The sequence below is a fragment of the Tachyglossus aculeatus genome, chromosome 8 (assembly GCF_015852505.1).
Source record: "Tachyglossus aculeatus isolate mTacAcu1 chromosome 8, mTacAcu1.pri, whole genome shotgun sequence".
Lineage (NCBI taxonomy): Eukaryota > Metazoa > Chordata > Mammalia > Monotremata > Tachyglossidae > Tachyglossus > Tachyglossus aculeatus.
This window is the reverse complement of record NC_052073.1, coordinates 15,524,285-15,539,594: the sequence shown is the minus strand read 5'-3', so window position 1 is coordinate 15,539,594 and position 15,310 is coordinate 15,524,285. Positions and strand designations below refer to the sequence as shown.

The following is a 15,310-nucleotide window of genomic DNA, read 5'->3' as shown; positions in this document are numbered from 1 at the left end:
CCAGCAAATGATTGTGAAGCACTTTTCAGAGACAGTCAAACACTGAAACTGTCAGTAATCTGAAGGAAATCAAGACCTATACCAGGGAAGTCCTTAACCAGGTATCTTCATTGGCAGTTGGCAGAACTAAATTTCCTAACAGAATTTCATCTTCTAAAAGGCCACTGCCCAGTAGTGTAGTGAAAGCTCAGGAAATAGAATTTAAAAGTCCAGCACATTACTTCGGAGTATCAAATAATGTAGCATCAAGTTTCAGATAAGCTAAAGTGAACCTTCTCTTTGGTTGAGGAAGTTGGACCCACCTCAGACATCACCCTGACTTGGTGAACAGTTCCGCAAGCATCACCACACACACATGACATCAAATGGTATGTGAACATCATAGACAACAAAGTCCCGGGAACAAAATCTAGTAGCGTTGCTACGTTCACCTCATTTTAGCTCCCCTGAGTGAGACATGTAAAATGAATAACAATAAAGTACCCATACAACAACTCTATGGGTAGCTTCAGTGGGGAAAGAGAAAGGTTTTCAGGACTAAGCAAAACAAAGCCTGAGACAATATGGTATCAGCCAGTGTGGCATTCATTCATTCAATCGTATTTATTGAGCGCTTACTGTGTGCAGAGCACTGTACTAAGCGCTTGGAAAGTACAAGTTGGCAACATATAGAGATGGTCCCTACCCAACAGTGGGCTCACAGTCTAGAAGGGGAGAAAGACAACAAAACAAAACATATTAACAAAATAAAATAAATAGAATAAATATGTACAAATAAAATAGAGTAATAAATATGTACACATATATATATATATATATATATACACATATATACGGGTGCTGTGGGGAGGGGAAGGAGGTAAGGCGGAGGGGATGAGGAGGGGGAGAGGAAGGAGGGGGCTCAGTCTGGGAAGGCCTCCTGGAGGAGGTGAGCTCTCAGTAAGGCTTTGAAGGGAGGAAGAGAACTAGCTTGGAGGATGTGTGGAGGGAGGGCTTTCCAGGCCAGGGGGATGACGTGGGCCAGGGGTTGATGGCGGGACAGGTGAGAATGAGGTACAGTGAGGAGATTAGCGGCAGAGGAGCGGAGGGTGCGGGCTGGGCTGTAGAAGGAGAGAAGGGAGGTGAGGTAGGAGGGGGCAAGGTGATGGACAGCCTTGAAGTCGAGGGTGAGGAGTTTTTGTCTGATTCTGAGAAATCATTTCTCAAAAGGTTTAAAATGAATATTAAAGATTCCTCACTTTATGTTTTATTCTGGGCCTTTTTTGGTTCGGCTTTACCATTGCTGTAGCTTCTGAGTCTCACAAATGAAATTTACGCTATAGAAAAGCCTCTGGCTGCTTCAGCTGTGCAAGATGCAGTTTTGCTCTGTACCAACTGAAAACTAAAGATTTCCTCTTCACTGAAAGCTACTCATTATGCATTGTTTGAGGTATTGAGGTTTACTCAACATTCCATGCTTCTAGTAGAATATCAATCAATCAATCAATCGTATTTATTGAGCGCTTACTATGTGCAGAGCACTGTACTAAGCGCTTGGGAAGTACAAATTGGCATCACATAGAGACAGTCCCTACCCAACAGTGGGCTCACAGTCTAAAAGGGGGAGACAGAGAACAGAACCAAACATACCAACAAAATAAAATAAGTAGGATAGAAATGTACAAGTAAAATAAATAAATAAATAAATAAATAGAGTAATAAATATGTACAACCATATATACATATATACAGGTGCTGTGGGGAAGGGAAGGAGGTAAGACGGGGGGATGGAGAGGGGGACGAGGGGAGAGGAAAGAAGGGGCTCAGTCTGGGAAGGCCTCCTGGAGGAGGTGAGCTCTCAGCAGGGCCTTGAAGGGAGGAAGAGAGCTAGCTTGGCGGATGGGCAGAGGGAGGGCATTCCAGGCCCGGGGGATGACGTGGGCTGGGGGTCGATGGCGGGACAGGCGAGAGCGAGGTACAGTGAGGAGATTAGTGGTGGAGGAGCGGAGGGTGCGGGCTGGGCAGTAGAAGGAGAGAAGGGAGGTGAGGTAGGAGGGGGCGAGGTGATGGAGAGCCTTGAAGCCCAGGGTGAGGAGTTTCTGCTTGATGCGCAGATTGATCGGTAGCCATTGGAGGTTTTTGAGGAGGGGAGTAATATGTCCAGAGCGTTTCTGGACAAAGATAATCCGGGCAGCAGCATGAAGTATGGATTGAAGTGGAGAGAGACACGAGGATGGGAGATCAGAGAGAAGGCTAGTGCAGTAGTCCAGACGGGATAGGATGAGAGCTTGAATGAGCAGGGTAGCAGTTTGGATGGAGAGGAAAGGGCGGATCTTGGCAATGTTGCGGAGCTGAGACCGGCAGGTTTTGGTGACGGCTTGGATGTGAGGGGTGAATGAGAGAGCGGAGTCGAGGATGACACCAAGGTTGCGGGCTTGTGAGACGGGAAGGATGGTAGTGCCGTCAACAGAGATGGGAAAGTTAGGGAGAGGACAAGGTTTGGGAGGGAAGACAAGGAGCTCAGTCTTCGACATGTTGAGCTTTAGGTGGCGGGCGGACATCCAGATGGAGATGTCCTGAAGGCAGGAGGAGATGCGAGCCTGGAGGGAGGGGGAGAGAGCAGGGGCAGAGATGTAGATCTGGGTGTCATCAGCGTAGAGATGATAGTTGAAGCCGTGGGAGCGAATGAGGTCACCAAGGGAGTGAGTGTAGATTGAGAACAGAAGGGGACCAAGCACTGAACCTTGGGGAACCCCCACAGTAAGAGGATGGGAGGGGGAGGAGGAGCCTGCAAAAGAGACTGAGAAAGAACGACCGGAGAGATAAGAGGAGAACCAGGAGAGGACGGAGTCAGTGAAGCCAAGGTCAGATAACGTGTTGAGGAGAAGGGGGTGGTCCACAGTGTCAAAGGCAGCTGAGAGGTCGAGGAGGATTAGGACAGAGTATGAGCCGTTGGATTTGGCAAGCAGGAGGTCATTGGTGACCTTTGAGAGCGCAGTTTCCGTGGAATGAAGGGGACGGAAGCCAGACTGGAGGGGGTCGAGGAGAGAGTTGTTGTTGAGGAATTCTAGGCAGCGCGTGTAGACAACTCGTTCAAGGAGTTTGGAAAGGAATGGTAGGAGGGATATGGGACGATAACTAGAAGGTGAGGTGGGGTCAAGAGAGGGTTTTTTTAGGATGGGAGAGACATGGGCATGTTTGAAGGCAGAGGGGAAGGAACCAGTGGAGAGTGAGCGGTTGAAGATGGAAGTTAAGGAGGGGAGAAGGGATGGAGCGAGAGATTTCATAAGATGAGAGGGAATGGGGTCAGAAGCACAGGTGGCCGGAGTAGCACTTGAGAGGAGGGAGGAGAGTTCCTCTGAGGATACTGCTGGGAAGGATGGGAGAGTAGCAGAGAGTGTTGAGAGCCGGGGGGTTGGAGAAAGGGGGGAAGAGACTTTGGGGAGGTCGGACCTGATGGATTTAATTTTGTTAATGAAGTAGGAGGCCAGATCGTTGGGGGTGAGGGAAGGAGGAGGGGGAGGAACCGGGGGCCTGAGAAGGGAGTTGAATGTACGGAAGAGCTGGCGGGGGTGATGGGCATGGGTGTTTATGTATCATTTTTTGCTTCAAATACGATGAGAGGCAAACGAGAGCCCTGTGACCTCTAGTGGCTGAATTTTATAATTCATTATTGCTTTCTCTAGTAGCCCTGTATTGATTATTGCTTTTCTGGTGACCTACTTCTTGCAGTTCTAAATGCAGTAGAACTAAATGTAATTCTTCACGCAGCTTGGAGCCAGCGGTGCCCAGAGAATTAAGTATCTGAATAATTCTGCTGGCTCCTAGCTTCTTTCAAAATAGCATTCCCCTCTGTTTTCATTTCTTCCTATTCTCCTCTCAGAAACTGGAGTTTGCGAAGATGTATTTGACTAGCGCTAATCTGGAATTCTGGGGAAATCACAAGAGAGTCTATGCCGTGTTTATGTGGCCATAACCATTACCAGAAGTTTTACGGTTGCTGATGGCTCTTTTTGCCAACATTGAATTTTTTCTTTAGTTTCTAAAAACCAAATGAGAAGAGGAGAGAAGAACTTTTTACAGCTGTTTTTAAATGAGTTGGAAAAGCAGCAGAGAGAAGCAGTGTGGCTCAGTGGCAAGAGCACGGGCTTTGGAGTCAGAGGTTATGGGTTCAAATCCTGGCTCTGCCAATTGTCAGTTGTGAGACTTCGGGCAAGTCACTTCACCTCTCTGTGCCTCAGTGACCTCATCTGTCAAATGGGGATTAAATCTGTGAGCCCACCGTGGGACAACCTGATCACCTTGTAACCTCCCCAGCGCTTAGAGCAGTGCTTTGCACATAGTAAGCACTTAATAAATGCCATTATTATTATTATTCCCTTTTAGACTGTGAGCCCGCATAGGGACCATCTCTATATGTTGCCAACTTGTACTTCCCAAGTGCTTAGTACAGTGCTCTGCACATAGTAAACGCTCAATAAATACAGTTGAATGAATGAATGAATGAACATGGCCTAGTGGATAGAACACAAACCTGGAAGTCAGAAGGACCCGCGTTCTAACCCTGTTTCTGTCACTTGTCTGCTGTGTGACCTTGGCAAATCACTTTATTACTCTGTGCCTCAGTTTCCTGATCTCTAAAATGGTGTTTAAGACTTTGAGCCCCAAGTGGGACATGAACGGAGTCCAACCTGATTAGTTTGTATCTACCCCAGCACTTAGTACAGTGCCTGGCATATAGTAAGTGCTTAACAAATACCATAAAAAGGAAGTCTGCAGCAAGATAGGAAGCTGCTGGGGAGGGGGCTGAGATCCAGTTATGTTGCTTATGTAGTCTCACAATTTTTGCAATTCCATTTCAAAGCAATTTAAATTTAGCTCTCTTCATGCTTGTCAGCTTTCCATTTTAATAATGATTTAAATTGGTCTTTTTTTAGACAAATGATATAATATATCTATTTATACCCATAAGCACCCAGAGCCACATTTGTTGGCCCCAAGCAAATCACTCAGACTTTGGTCTATCTACGTTTGGACAGAAGATCTTCTGAGTGAGATTAAAGAGGAGAACTCTTTGCTTTTTTTAGTATTCCTGCTTCTCAAGCACATCCTTTTTCTTTCCTTCCCAAACCTGGAAGCTCTTACTTTCAGAGGTCCTCCACTGTATTTTCCTGATGGGCAACCCCAGAGAACCCCAGAGAATTGTCTGCATTGTTCAACCCTAAAAATATCTTTCTGTATATAATCAACTTGTACACCCATATACAAATTATGTCAGGGGCCTGAACAGTTCCTGCATCCCTGCCCCAATTTTACTGCATGTATATTGAGTGTTGTTGTTTGAGAAAATAAGGAGCAAAGGTTGGGGTGAGAATGGAAGAGAGTAAAGCCCCTGAAAAATAAAAATCAGTGGGTGAGGAGGGGCTGGAGAAGGAGCAGCAAAGTAGAAAAAGGAACAGGAAATGTGGCAGATCGATGAGAAGCATCGTGGCGTAGTGGAAAGTGCACTGGCCTGGGAGTTAGAGGACCGGGGTTATGTATAACCAATTAAGGAATGTAGGTGTAGGAGAAAGGTAGAGAGGGAAATTGAGTGGAGGAGGAAAAGATCAATAAGGAGGGAAATGGAGAGGCTCCATGAGGGGATGAGCGGAATAGAGGAACAGTGAAAGGGACAGAAAAAGGGAGAGACTGAAATGGAAAAAAAGGGGTAAATGAAAAAGAGTAAGACACAGGCACACCATTTATTGAGCACCCACTTGGTGTTGTGCCCTCTACTTGATAACAAAATAAAGTGTCACATTCTTTGTCCACGAAGAATCTACTCTCTGAGGGAGGCAGACATAAAGATATTTAGAATTCTAACGTTCAAAATAAATAATTGAGCAATTAAAAACATTAACTACTGCTGAGGATGGATATATATATATGTATATATATATATAAGTGCTAGAATTTGCTGAAGGGATGATACAGCTCAGGGTGCAGGGAAGTGATTCAGGGAAGGCTTGTTGGAGGAGGTGGGATTTTAGAAGAGTTACGATCTGTCTTTTCTGGGGAGGGAGGGTGTTCCGAGCCAGGGGATCAGTGTGATAAGGGTGACAGAAGTGTGAGCATCAAGATCAGGCTTAGAGCTTGAAGGTTGGCTTGGGAGGAAAGAAAGACAAACGATAGAACACGAGGGGAATAGAGAGGAGAGTTAAAAGGAACAAAAAAACTTACTTTTTTAAAATTGAACCTGATTATTTTCTCATCATCAGTATGAGTTCAGAAAAACAGTTAAATGTGATCGCTTATTAAAAATTAATAGATTTTCATTCTGTTTCAGACAGCTTATCCTAATTTTGGAACTCTATAACCCCAATGATGTTTATGACTACTTAATGCATATTGCACTAAAACTCTGTGCAGATAAAGTTTCTGAAGTTCGGTGGATCTCCTTCAAACTAGTAAGAGTTTATACTTTTTCTGCTGTGATTCTGAAAATACAAATGTTTAATCATTTTCTATTTACACTTCAGTATTTTTTGAGCCTATAACCAGACCTTAGCTGTTAAATCCACACATGATCTGTGAAATTTAATGGTCTTTTGTAATTTGTCTTTTTGAAAACCAGATCTTTTGTCTCTGAATATATATCACATTATTTGATTAACAAATTCCAAACAAATTAGTGTTCCTAAAGTCATTTGTTTTGCATTCAGTATGGTTTTCTTCATCACCAACAGCTCCCAGTGTGCAGAGCGCTATATTAGGAGATTTGAAAACGTAAATCAGTGAAAGAATCAGTCCCCTACTTCAAATAGCTTGCAGTCTATTGTGTTTTGTATAATAAAATTTATCTAGAATGTTTTGCAGAGCAAAGGAGGTGCTGTTTTAAATGAATTCATACCAGTTGTTGATCTCTAGAAAATCACATTTGAAAGGAGAGTTCAAATATTTACATAGTACAGGTAAAAGAAAAAAAAATTACATATTCTTCAGGAGAATAGCTCACATTATTAAGGTAGAAATGTCATAAGTTGAATTCTTAAAATTGAAGTGTGGTCCTATTATATTGAAGTACACAGATCCGTGTGGGTCCTTTATGGATTTCATATTTATCCCTGGGAATTCTCTGTTCTGTGGGATTGAGGGAAATGGAACTCCTCCTCCAGTTCAACCTGATGCTGAGGATTCCCTTTACCCTGTGCTTTCATATAGCTTCTCTCCCAGCCCCATATGGCACAAGGGAGTCTCCATCTACAAGTACCACACAATACTTGGGGGTGGGATGTAGTTATTCTAGAGCAGCACTTCTAAGATGGACGGTGTATGGATCCAGTTGATGATTACAGTGAGGTCTCACTATAATAATCTTATAATTTATTTCTTTTCCTTTTAACATACATGTTTATAAGTTAGAAGCATTTTCTCCCAGTTCTTTAGAGTCCTAGGTTGTGAGAATTGTTCTCTGTTCATATTAAATTGAGGGGAGAATGTTTAAACTGCTCTAGACTACTGCCTCAGGAATGTTTCCCTATGCAAATGGGTGATATTCCATTTTAAATATATATTTTTTTTTTTGCAGGTTGTGGCAATTCTCCAGAAATTCTATTCCAACAATGCAAGTGCCTTGGGGTTAAATTTCATAAATGAACTCATCATAAGGTTCCGACATTGTTCTAAGTGGGTTGGAAGACAAGCTTTTGCCTTTATTTGTCAGGTTAGTTTGCATCTTTTGAACATTTTATGTGTATTGACAAGTTCATAGGAGAGAAATCAGCCTCCTAAGTTGAAAGTTACAGTTAATAATAAACTATTTGCATGTGCAGTTCAGATTTCAGCCTAGGCCAGGAGTGATTGTGTCATCAACAGTGGCAAATTTATCAAGTACTTAAGCATTGTACTAGGCATTTGGGGAACATAGATACTGGTCAGAGATTGACTTGTAGCTAAATTAAAGAGTTTAGACATAACTTTAGTTTGCTGTAGGATTAGACTTTCGCAATAACATACCTGGCATAACCCTGTTCCAGTACTCTTCCCTTTTTCCCTTTAACATGCCACTGTACCACCATCATCATTAAAAGCACTGGGGAACAGGTTTAGGGACCCCACAGATATTTTGGGCACGTTATCTTAAGTCCTAGTTAGCAGCTAACAGGGGGTTGAAGTGACAAAATGTTGAGATGGTGCTGTAGCAACCTTTTGTGCTTGAAGGATACTATGATCACTATTACTAATAATAATGTTTTTTATAAAGCGCTTATTGTGTGCCCAACACTGTCCTAACAGCTGGAGTAGATATAATAGAATCCATCCTTTTGTCCTTCATTGTGCCCCTTCCCACCTTTGTTTCGGGAGCAACTCATCTAGGCTCTCAAAGGCTTGGTGTGACATTTGGCTTGTCTTTACCAAAGCTGTGGTTGGCTAGTATCTAAATTCCACAAGGCATCTTCAGAACTGGCAGTCTCCTTGGCTAGCAGTTAAGTAAAGAAAGACAAGGATTGAATTCAGACTAGGGATTTAGAGATGATGTTAAAAATTACACAATATAGGGGCATTTACCATCCATTTGTAGAGTAACTTCTAATGCTGAACTTCTGATGCTGAGCAATCATCCATTCTTCTTAAGGAGGTGGTAGGATTGCAGCTAACGAAACTAGCTGGCCTCTTTCATAGCCCAAGATCCACTTGGGGAATAAAAAGTAGTGCCTTTTCCATAAGATTATTTGATTTTGATTAATATTTTAGCAGGATTTTGAGTGTAAAGAATTAATCCTGTCTAGGGGTTTTTGCTGTATTTTGAATATAACTTTTAGAAGGTAGGTTTAGCAATTCCCTATTTCAGAAGTTAAATTTAGCTTGATATGTTCAGTCTCCAACTAGTCGGTTACCCTTCCATTCTTAGTTATGATTTTAGGTGAAATTGTCAAATTGGTCCCTAGTCATACTAAATTGCTGAGATTTTTAATGTAGAGGATTTTGTAGTCTGAAAAACCCTGAATTGTATGCCTATCCCTCCCCAAATTGGAAATTTAAATTAATAGGAAAAATAGTGACTTGGAGTGGGATACTTGTAACTGTCAGTTCCAAAAACATGTCACCTGAAATTTTTCTCCATGCTCCATTTTAATCACTGCAGGCAGTTGTGAGGGAAGAATGTATTCCTGTGGATCAATTTGTTGAACACTTGCTTCCGAGCCTTTTAAGTCTTGCTTCTGATCCTGTGCCAAATGTAAGGGTTTTGTTAGCCAAGGCACTAAGGCAAACACTATTGGAAAAAGGTATGTAGTTTTTCATATGGCAATGATTGCTTCTCTGTACGTTGGCTTGCTTCTCTTATAAAGTGACGTCTGATAGACTATATCTCAAAATTGAATAGTGTTCATTCAATCGTATTTATTGAGCGCTTACTGTGTGCAGAGCACTGTACTAAGCACTTGTAGTAGTAGTAGTGTTAATAATAGTATTCAGTTAGGGCTTACTGTGTGCAGAGCTCCGAACTGAGCACTGGAAGAATATACAGGTGGGAATTAGACAATATCTCTCTCCCTCCAAAGGCTCACAAGAGATTTTAAATGGGGAGAAAGGATAGGAGACAGACACATCAGACATGATGAAACATTAAAACATAAACAAATACACAAAATAGGATCCAAGTCCGTTGATGGGATCAACATCGTCAGTGGTGTTTATTGAGTCCTTTCTGCGTGCAGAGTATGTACTAAAGCGCTTGGGAGAATACAGTACAACTGAGTAAACATGTTCCCTGCCCACAGTGAGGTTTTTGTGTAGGAAAGGTTGAGACTGAGAGTGAGTGCTTGGGAGAGGCTTTTATCCGTAGCTTGGGAGAGGCTTTTATCCGTGGCCTGGCGCGCATAGAGCAGGGACCCTTGGGATTTGTTTAGTCCTTGGGGTTTGTTATGCCTTAGGGATATGCTTGTCAGGAACAGATTTTCCACCAAATATTACTTGCGGAGATAGACTTGGCCATTTTTCTTGCGGAATTAGACTTGGCCATTTTTCTAAAAGGTTATTATTTAGTTTACCGGTTTCATCATTTGTTGGCATGAATGCAAGTCAATTAAAAGGATTAAACAGCCATGATCATTGCAGAAAATATAGTTTAAATAAACTTATCAATTACTCGTGATACTCTTTTTTTCTGTCCTCATCTGTACATTATTGCTGAATTGTACCTAATCCAAAAGGCAGTAGGGGAAAAATAAGAAATTTGTTTGAGGAGGAAAATGATTGGTTTAAGAAGAAAAATAAATCACCCATCAAGTCATGATTCCTGAACTTTTCTTTAATCATATGACATCACCCTACAAAATTGGGTAATTATACTAGCTAGTCTTTCAGTAACTATCCTTGGCAGTGGTTTAAAACTCTTTTTAGTCATTGTTTCTGCAGTTGATGAGTACTGCATCAATCCTTTACATTGTACATCTAGAATTTCCATAATGTCAATCAGAGTGGCTCATAGTTTACCATAGGATACCGGGTGGCGTGACTATTTGAAATCAACATCATGCAGAACCTCATTTGAGTCAGTAGTTTCAACCTTCCCCTCATCGTACCTTTTGTCAGACCTATTAACGAGTAGCAAAGTTGACAAATTTTGAATTTCAGCATTTTCTCCTTCCCCAGTATGTACTCTTAGTGTAGCTCTAAATAGGGCAATGCAGGGGCAAAGAGACAAATAGCCAGAGGGGGAAAAGGGAAGGGGCCGTAACATCCACAAATTTGGTAATAAACTCCTCAGTGTACTGGATATAGGTTAAATGGAAGTAATAGATGAACTGGAAATTTGAATAGATGAAATAAATTTGTACCTAACTGGCATATTTGGCAACCTCCCTTCACTACTTGCAGGCATTGTTGCAGCTATGTTTTTATTACTCAGACATTACTTGTGGTTCCTTTCCATGGTAAAGTAATAATAAAGGCATCTCTGATCCGAATATTTTTTAAAAAGACGGGAGAGAAGTTTCCTTCAAATTTTTGCTTCAAGGCTGATTGGGCATCCAATTCAGTTTTAGTTAGAACAGACCCTTTCAGAATATTTGGGATCCCACACATAATGCAGTCAACTGAAAAGCCTTAGTTTTTGTGGTCGTGGTCAAAGAGGAAAGAGACTATGAAGGAAGCGTAAAAATAATAGAGGTCTCATTTTCATGGGAAATTGGGTTGTGACCCAGAAGACTTTGTGGAATTTTTTTCCATGAGAAACTATTTTCTGTGCTGAGGTGTGGTTGAAGGAATTCTTATGTATCCTACGGTAATTAACCTTGAATAAAGCTATTTTCTCCTTTTTCAAGCTTATTTTAGAAATGCTGGTAACCCTCACCTTGAAGTTGTTGAAGAAACTGTGTCAGCTCTGCAGTCAGACCGAGATCAAGATGTTTCCTTTTTTGCCACCCTGGAGCCAAATCAGAATATTATAAACACTACCGCTCTGGAAAAGCAAAGTGAATGATTCTGTTACAAATCTAAGTAGGGATGATTTCGCATTTTTGCGTATGTGGTTTGTGGTAACACAAAGCAGTCAAACTGTTTCATATCTGCTTGGAAAGGAAACATTTATTAAATTTCATAATGGTTGCTAAATAAGTCTACCAGCAACTGTGATACATTTCATATTGGATGATTACATATTGTGATTTTGCCAAACCAGAAAGGCTTTTGCTTTCCCCGTAAAACTTGCTTTTAATTATTTTCTTTGGAAATTATCTCGTATTGTGTAGATCATTTTGGTTAAAGGATTATGCATTGTCTCCATATTATCAGAATGGCTCACAGTAATGTATGTTTTTTATAGCATATTATTTTAAAATATGTTTACTATTAATGAATTTACTGTAAGCATGGAATGGTTTATAAACCTGGAAGCCCGAAGCTAGCAAGCTGTAACGTTTGGATGCACTTATGCCCTCTCTTAGAATAGTGTATAGTATGGCAGTTTATTTTTTACTTAAATATTGGTGTACATATGTGAATAATTATTGAAAAAAGAAAATATATTAATCCCACATAAATCATATATCCATAAACAGAAAATACTTCATATATAGTTTATACTGTATTTCAAGTTGTTAAAACTAAAATCCCATATTACTTTTGTTTTTTTAATACATTTAAAATTGTACTGAAGGAAGATTTATAACTTTTGATATTATGGTAGTTTTTATTCTTATAATGTGTTATTGGAAATTTTTTTTCTTGAGCACTTCGACCTCTCCTGTTCTTGCTGCTGGAACTGTATGAGTAAATGTATATGTTGACATTAGTGGAAGTTACAACTGACAAACCATTCATTTTATCTAGCAAAGTTATTCAAAATTAATGAATTCAAAATAGGAATTTTAATATCTGGGCATTAACTTTTAGCTAAACGTCACAAAAATTAACAACTACGGTTACATGTACCTATTGCACATACAGTAATCATTTTGGCAGGGGAGGGGATGAAGGTGAAATATTGCTTCCGATTTAACTATATCCAGTCCAAGAACCAAGCACTTGTAATTTCGGAATTAGGGGAAACTATTGAAGTTGGACCGTTTTTGTCGTCATCGTTGTTGTTGTTGTGAACTGTCTTCCACAATATTCTAAAATGTAGTTTTCTAGGTTCTGCGTTATCCTGTTTACTATTAAAGATAGATTTTGTAAATGTCCATGCAAACTTACTGTTTTTTCATATTTTCTTGGAGGAACCACTTAGGTTTTCATTTTTTAATCTAAGAAATAACTTAAAAAGAGGACTTCTAAAACTTTTCTTTCTGTTTGCTTGAAGGTTACAAAATCACTTTCTTGTTTCACGTTCATTAAAATCTAAACCTAGGAGTTAACGTAGTTGTACAATTTTGCCCATGGCTGCAGGTTTGCAGACACATTTGTTTGAGTCAAGAGGAAATTAATATTTGAAAGCTTATGTTCAGTTTTTAAAGGCATTATTTTACCACAGCATTTAAGCAGTTTTGACTTTCCTGACTAGAAATTGGGATTGTCAACTGGTTTTGGTGGCCTAGCAATAAGAATTTACCTTACTGGAATTCTGTGTTTTGTACAGGACTTAATTTTATATTAAGATTTACCAAAATTAGGTTTTATTTTGTGAGGTGTAGGATTTGCATGCAAGATAATTTTTTAGAAATTTTAGGATGAGTGTTAAGATTTTAAAATGATTCAAGCTCTCAAAATCCACAAAATATACATTTCAATTTTTCTGTGATTTAGTACAAATGCCTCTCTAATTCAATCACATTTTAATGACTGCGGCTTAACTGTTAAATCTTTTAGTAGTCTTAGTATTTTATCTAATGTTGAATTTTTGCTAGTATTTTTTAATAGCGTAAATTTTATAAAAAAATTTTTTCTTGCCCCCCCTATTTTGAACTATTATAAATTTCTAAAGCACTGACCCTACTTCTTGAACATATGCAAAGATATGTTTTTAATTATACTTTTTACTTTTATCATTATGCTCTTCATATTTCCACTAGTCTGTCAGTTCCAATAATCCACTTAAAAAGCATTTTTTTTTGTGGGATATTTCATTCAATATTCTGTTAGGCTAATGAACCATTTTATAACTTTCCAGATTGTAAATAATCTCTCAGTTGATTTAAGCACCTTTCTAGCTCTGAAAATTCATAACCATTTTAAAACAGGTTCTTTATAATTGAACTTTATAAATAGTTGATATTTAAGCAGTACAAATAGACAGTGTGTAGCTGTAACATTAAAGATCCGATGGCTCATATTTCCAAGATGTCCATTTTTCAATGGTTGTGATTTTTAAAATTAAAAATTGCTCTCTAAGCCTGTCACTGTAGATACCTGCAGTGATTTTAAACTGTGTTCACATTTCATTTCTCAAAAAAAAGGTTATATTGTGTAAAAATACATGTGGAGCAAATGTATAATTTCATAAAAGCAAGTTTAACTTATACTGGTTTTAAGGGACAAGAATTTAATGTGATGCTTAGATTCTGTGGGAAATCATTAGATGCTTCAAATGAAAAGTATAGTGGTCATTTACTAGCCCATTTACTGATGTATAATACCCATTGCATTTTACACTATTCTCCCCTAATGACGTGTCAGAAAACAGGTTTTAGAGTCCAAACAGTGAGGGCACTCTGGAAGTGCTCTAATGGGCAAAATATAGAAACTATGTAACATTATGTTTGTATTTATCTTAATAAAACTCATGATTGTCTCATGCAACATGCTTCTTTACTGTCTTAAACCTCCACCTCTTCATCCCTTTACCCCCCATGAAACACAACTCCAGCAGAAATCGATAAAGGAGATAATTTAAAAAGTACTTCATTCAGTTGTATTTACTGAACACTTACTGTGTGCAGAGCACTGTATTAATATCTTGGGAGTGTACACTAAATAAACAGACACATTCCCAGCCTACAATGAGCTTACGGACTTGAGGGGGAGACAGACGTTAATATAAGTATAAATTACAAATACTTATATAAGTTTCGTGGTGCTGGGGTGGGGGATGAATAAAGGGAACAAGTCAGGGTGATGCAGATGGAAGTGGGAGAAGAGGAAAGGAGGGCTTAGTTGGGGAAGGCCTCTTGGAGATGTTCCTTCAATACGGCCTTGAAGTGGGGGACAGTGATTGTCAGATTTGAGGAGGGAAGGCGTTCCAGCGAGTTACCAAGTTTTCTTTAAATTTTGTTCCCCAAGTAGATATTTTTGTGTAGGAAGTCTCAAGTAGCGTGGTAAAATATTTTGCATTCTAAATAAAATACCTTAGGAAGGTGGCATGTCTCTAACGAGTGCTTAATACAGTATATATATGTTCCGCACATAGTAAGCGCTCCGTAAATACCACTTGATAATATAAAAACTACGAAATTGGTGACAGCCCTGAAGTGCAGCTGGATACAAGGGCAATATTTTGCAGTGTGTGAGAACTCCTGGGTTTCATTCTGCATTGGCTTGGGATTTTGTTGCCCCTGAAGTATCGTTCCTTACCATCCAACGCCCCTCACGCCACCCCCCCTCAAGATGCAAAGGCACTCGCAAGAGCACGGGCTTGGGAGTCAGAGGACGTGGGTTCTAATTCCCACCCCAACACTTGGCCGCTGTGGGACCTTGGGGAAGCCACTTCGCTTCTCCATGCCCCAATTACCTCGCCTGTGAAATGGGGATTAAGACTGTGAGCCCCCTGGCAGAGAGGGACTGTGTTCAACCTGGTTACCTTGTATCCACCCCACTGCTTAGAACAGCTCTCGGCACGTAGTAAGCGCTTAACAAACACCATTATTGTTCAACGCCTTTGTCCGAGAAGATGGCAGTGGTGTAACTATGTGTATTG

General features: G+C 40.1%; 1 protein-coding gene across 2 annotated transcripts in view; it reads left to right on the top strand.

Moving 5' to 3' along the window:
• LOC119931521 (serine/threonine-protein phosphatase 4 regulatory subunit 1-like) overlaps positions 1–12,840 on the top strand; it is a 48,008-nt gene extending 35,168 nt beyond the window's left edge. Inside the window, exons 17-20 of one of the 2 annotated variants that reach the window (XM_038750261.1) lie at positions 6,305–6,425; positions 7,547–7,681; positions 9,104–9,245; positions 11,296–12,840. In XM_038750261.1, the coding sequence (XP_038606189.1) occupies positions 6,305–6,425; positions 7,547–7,681; positions 9,104–9,245; positions 11,296–11,411 (514 nt within the window). In that variant the 3' untranslated portion in view covers positions 11,412–12,840. Of the gene's footprint in view, positions 1–6,304; positions 6,426–7,546; positions 7,682–9,103; positions 9,246–11,285 lie in introns of both variants that reach the window. The other variant, XM_038750259.1, reaches the window with a different exon arrangement.
• Positions 12,841–15,310: the final 2,470 nt, after the last annotated feature.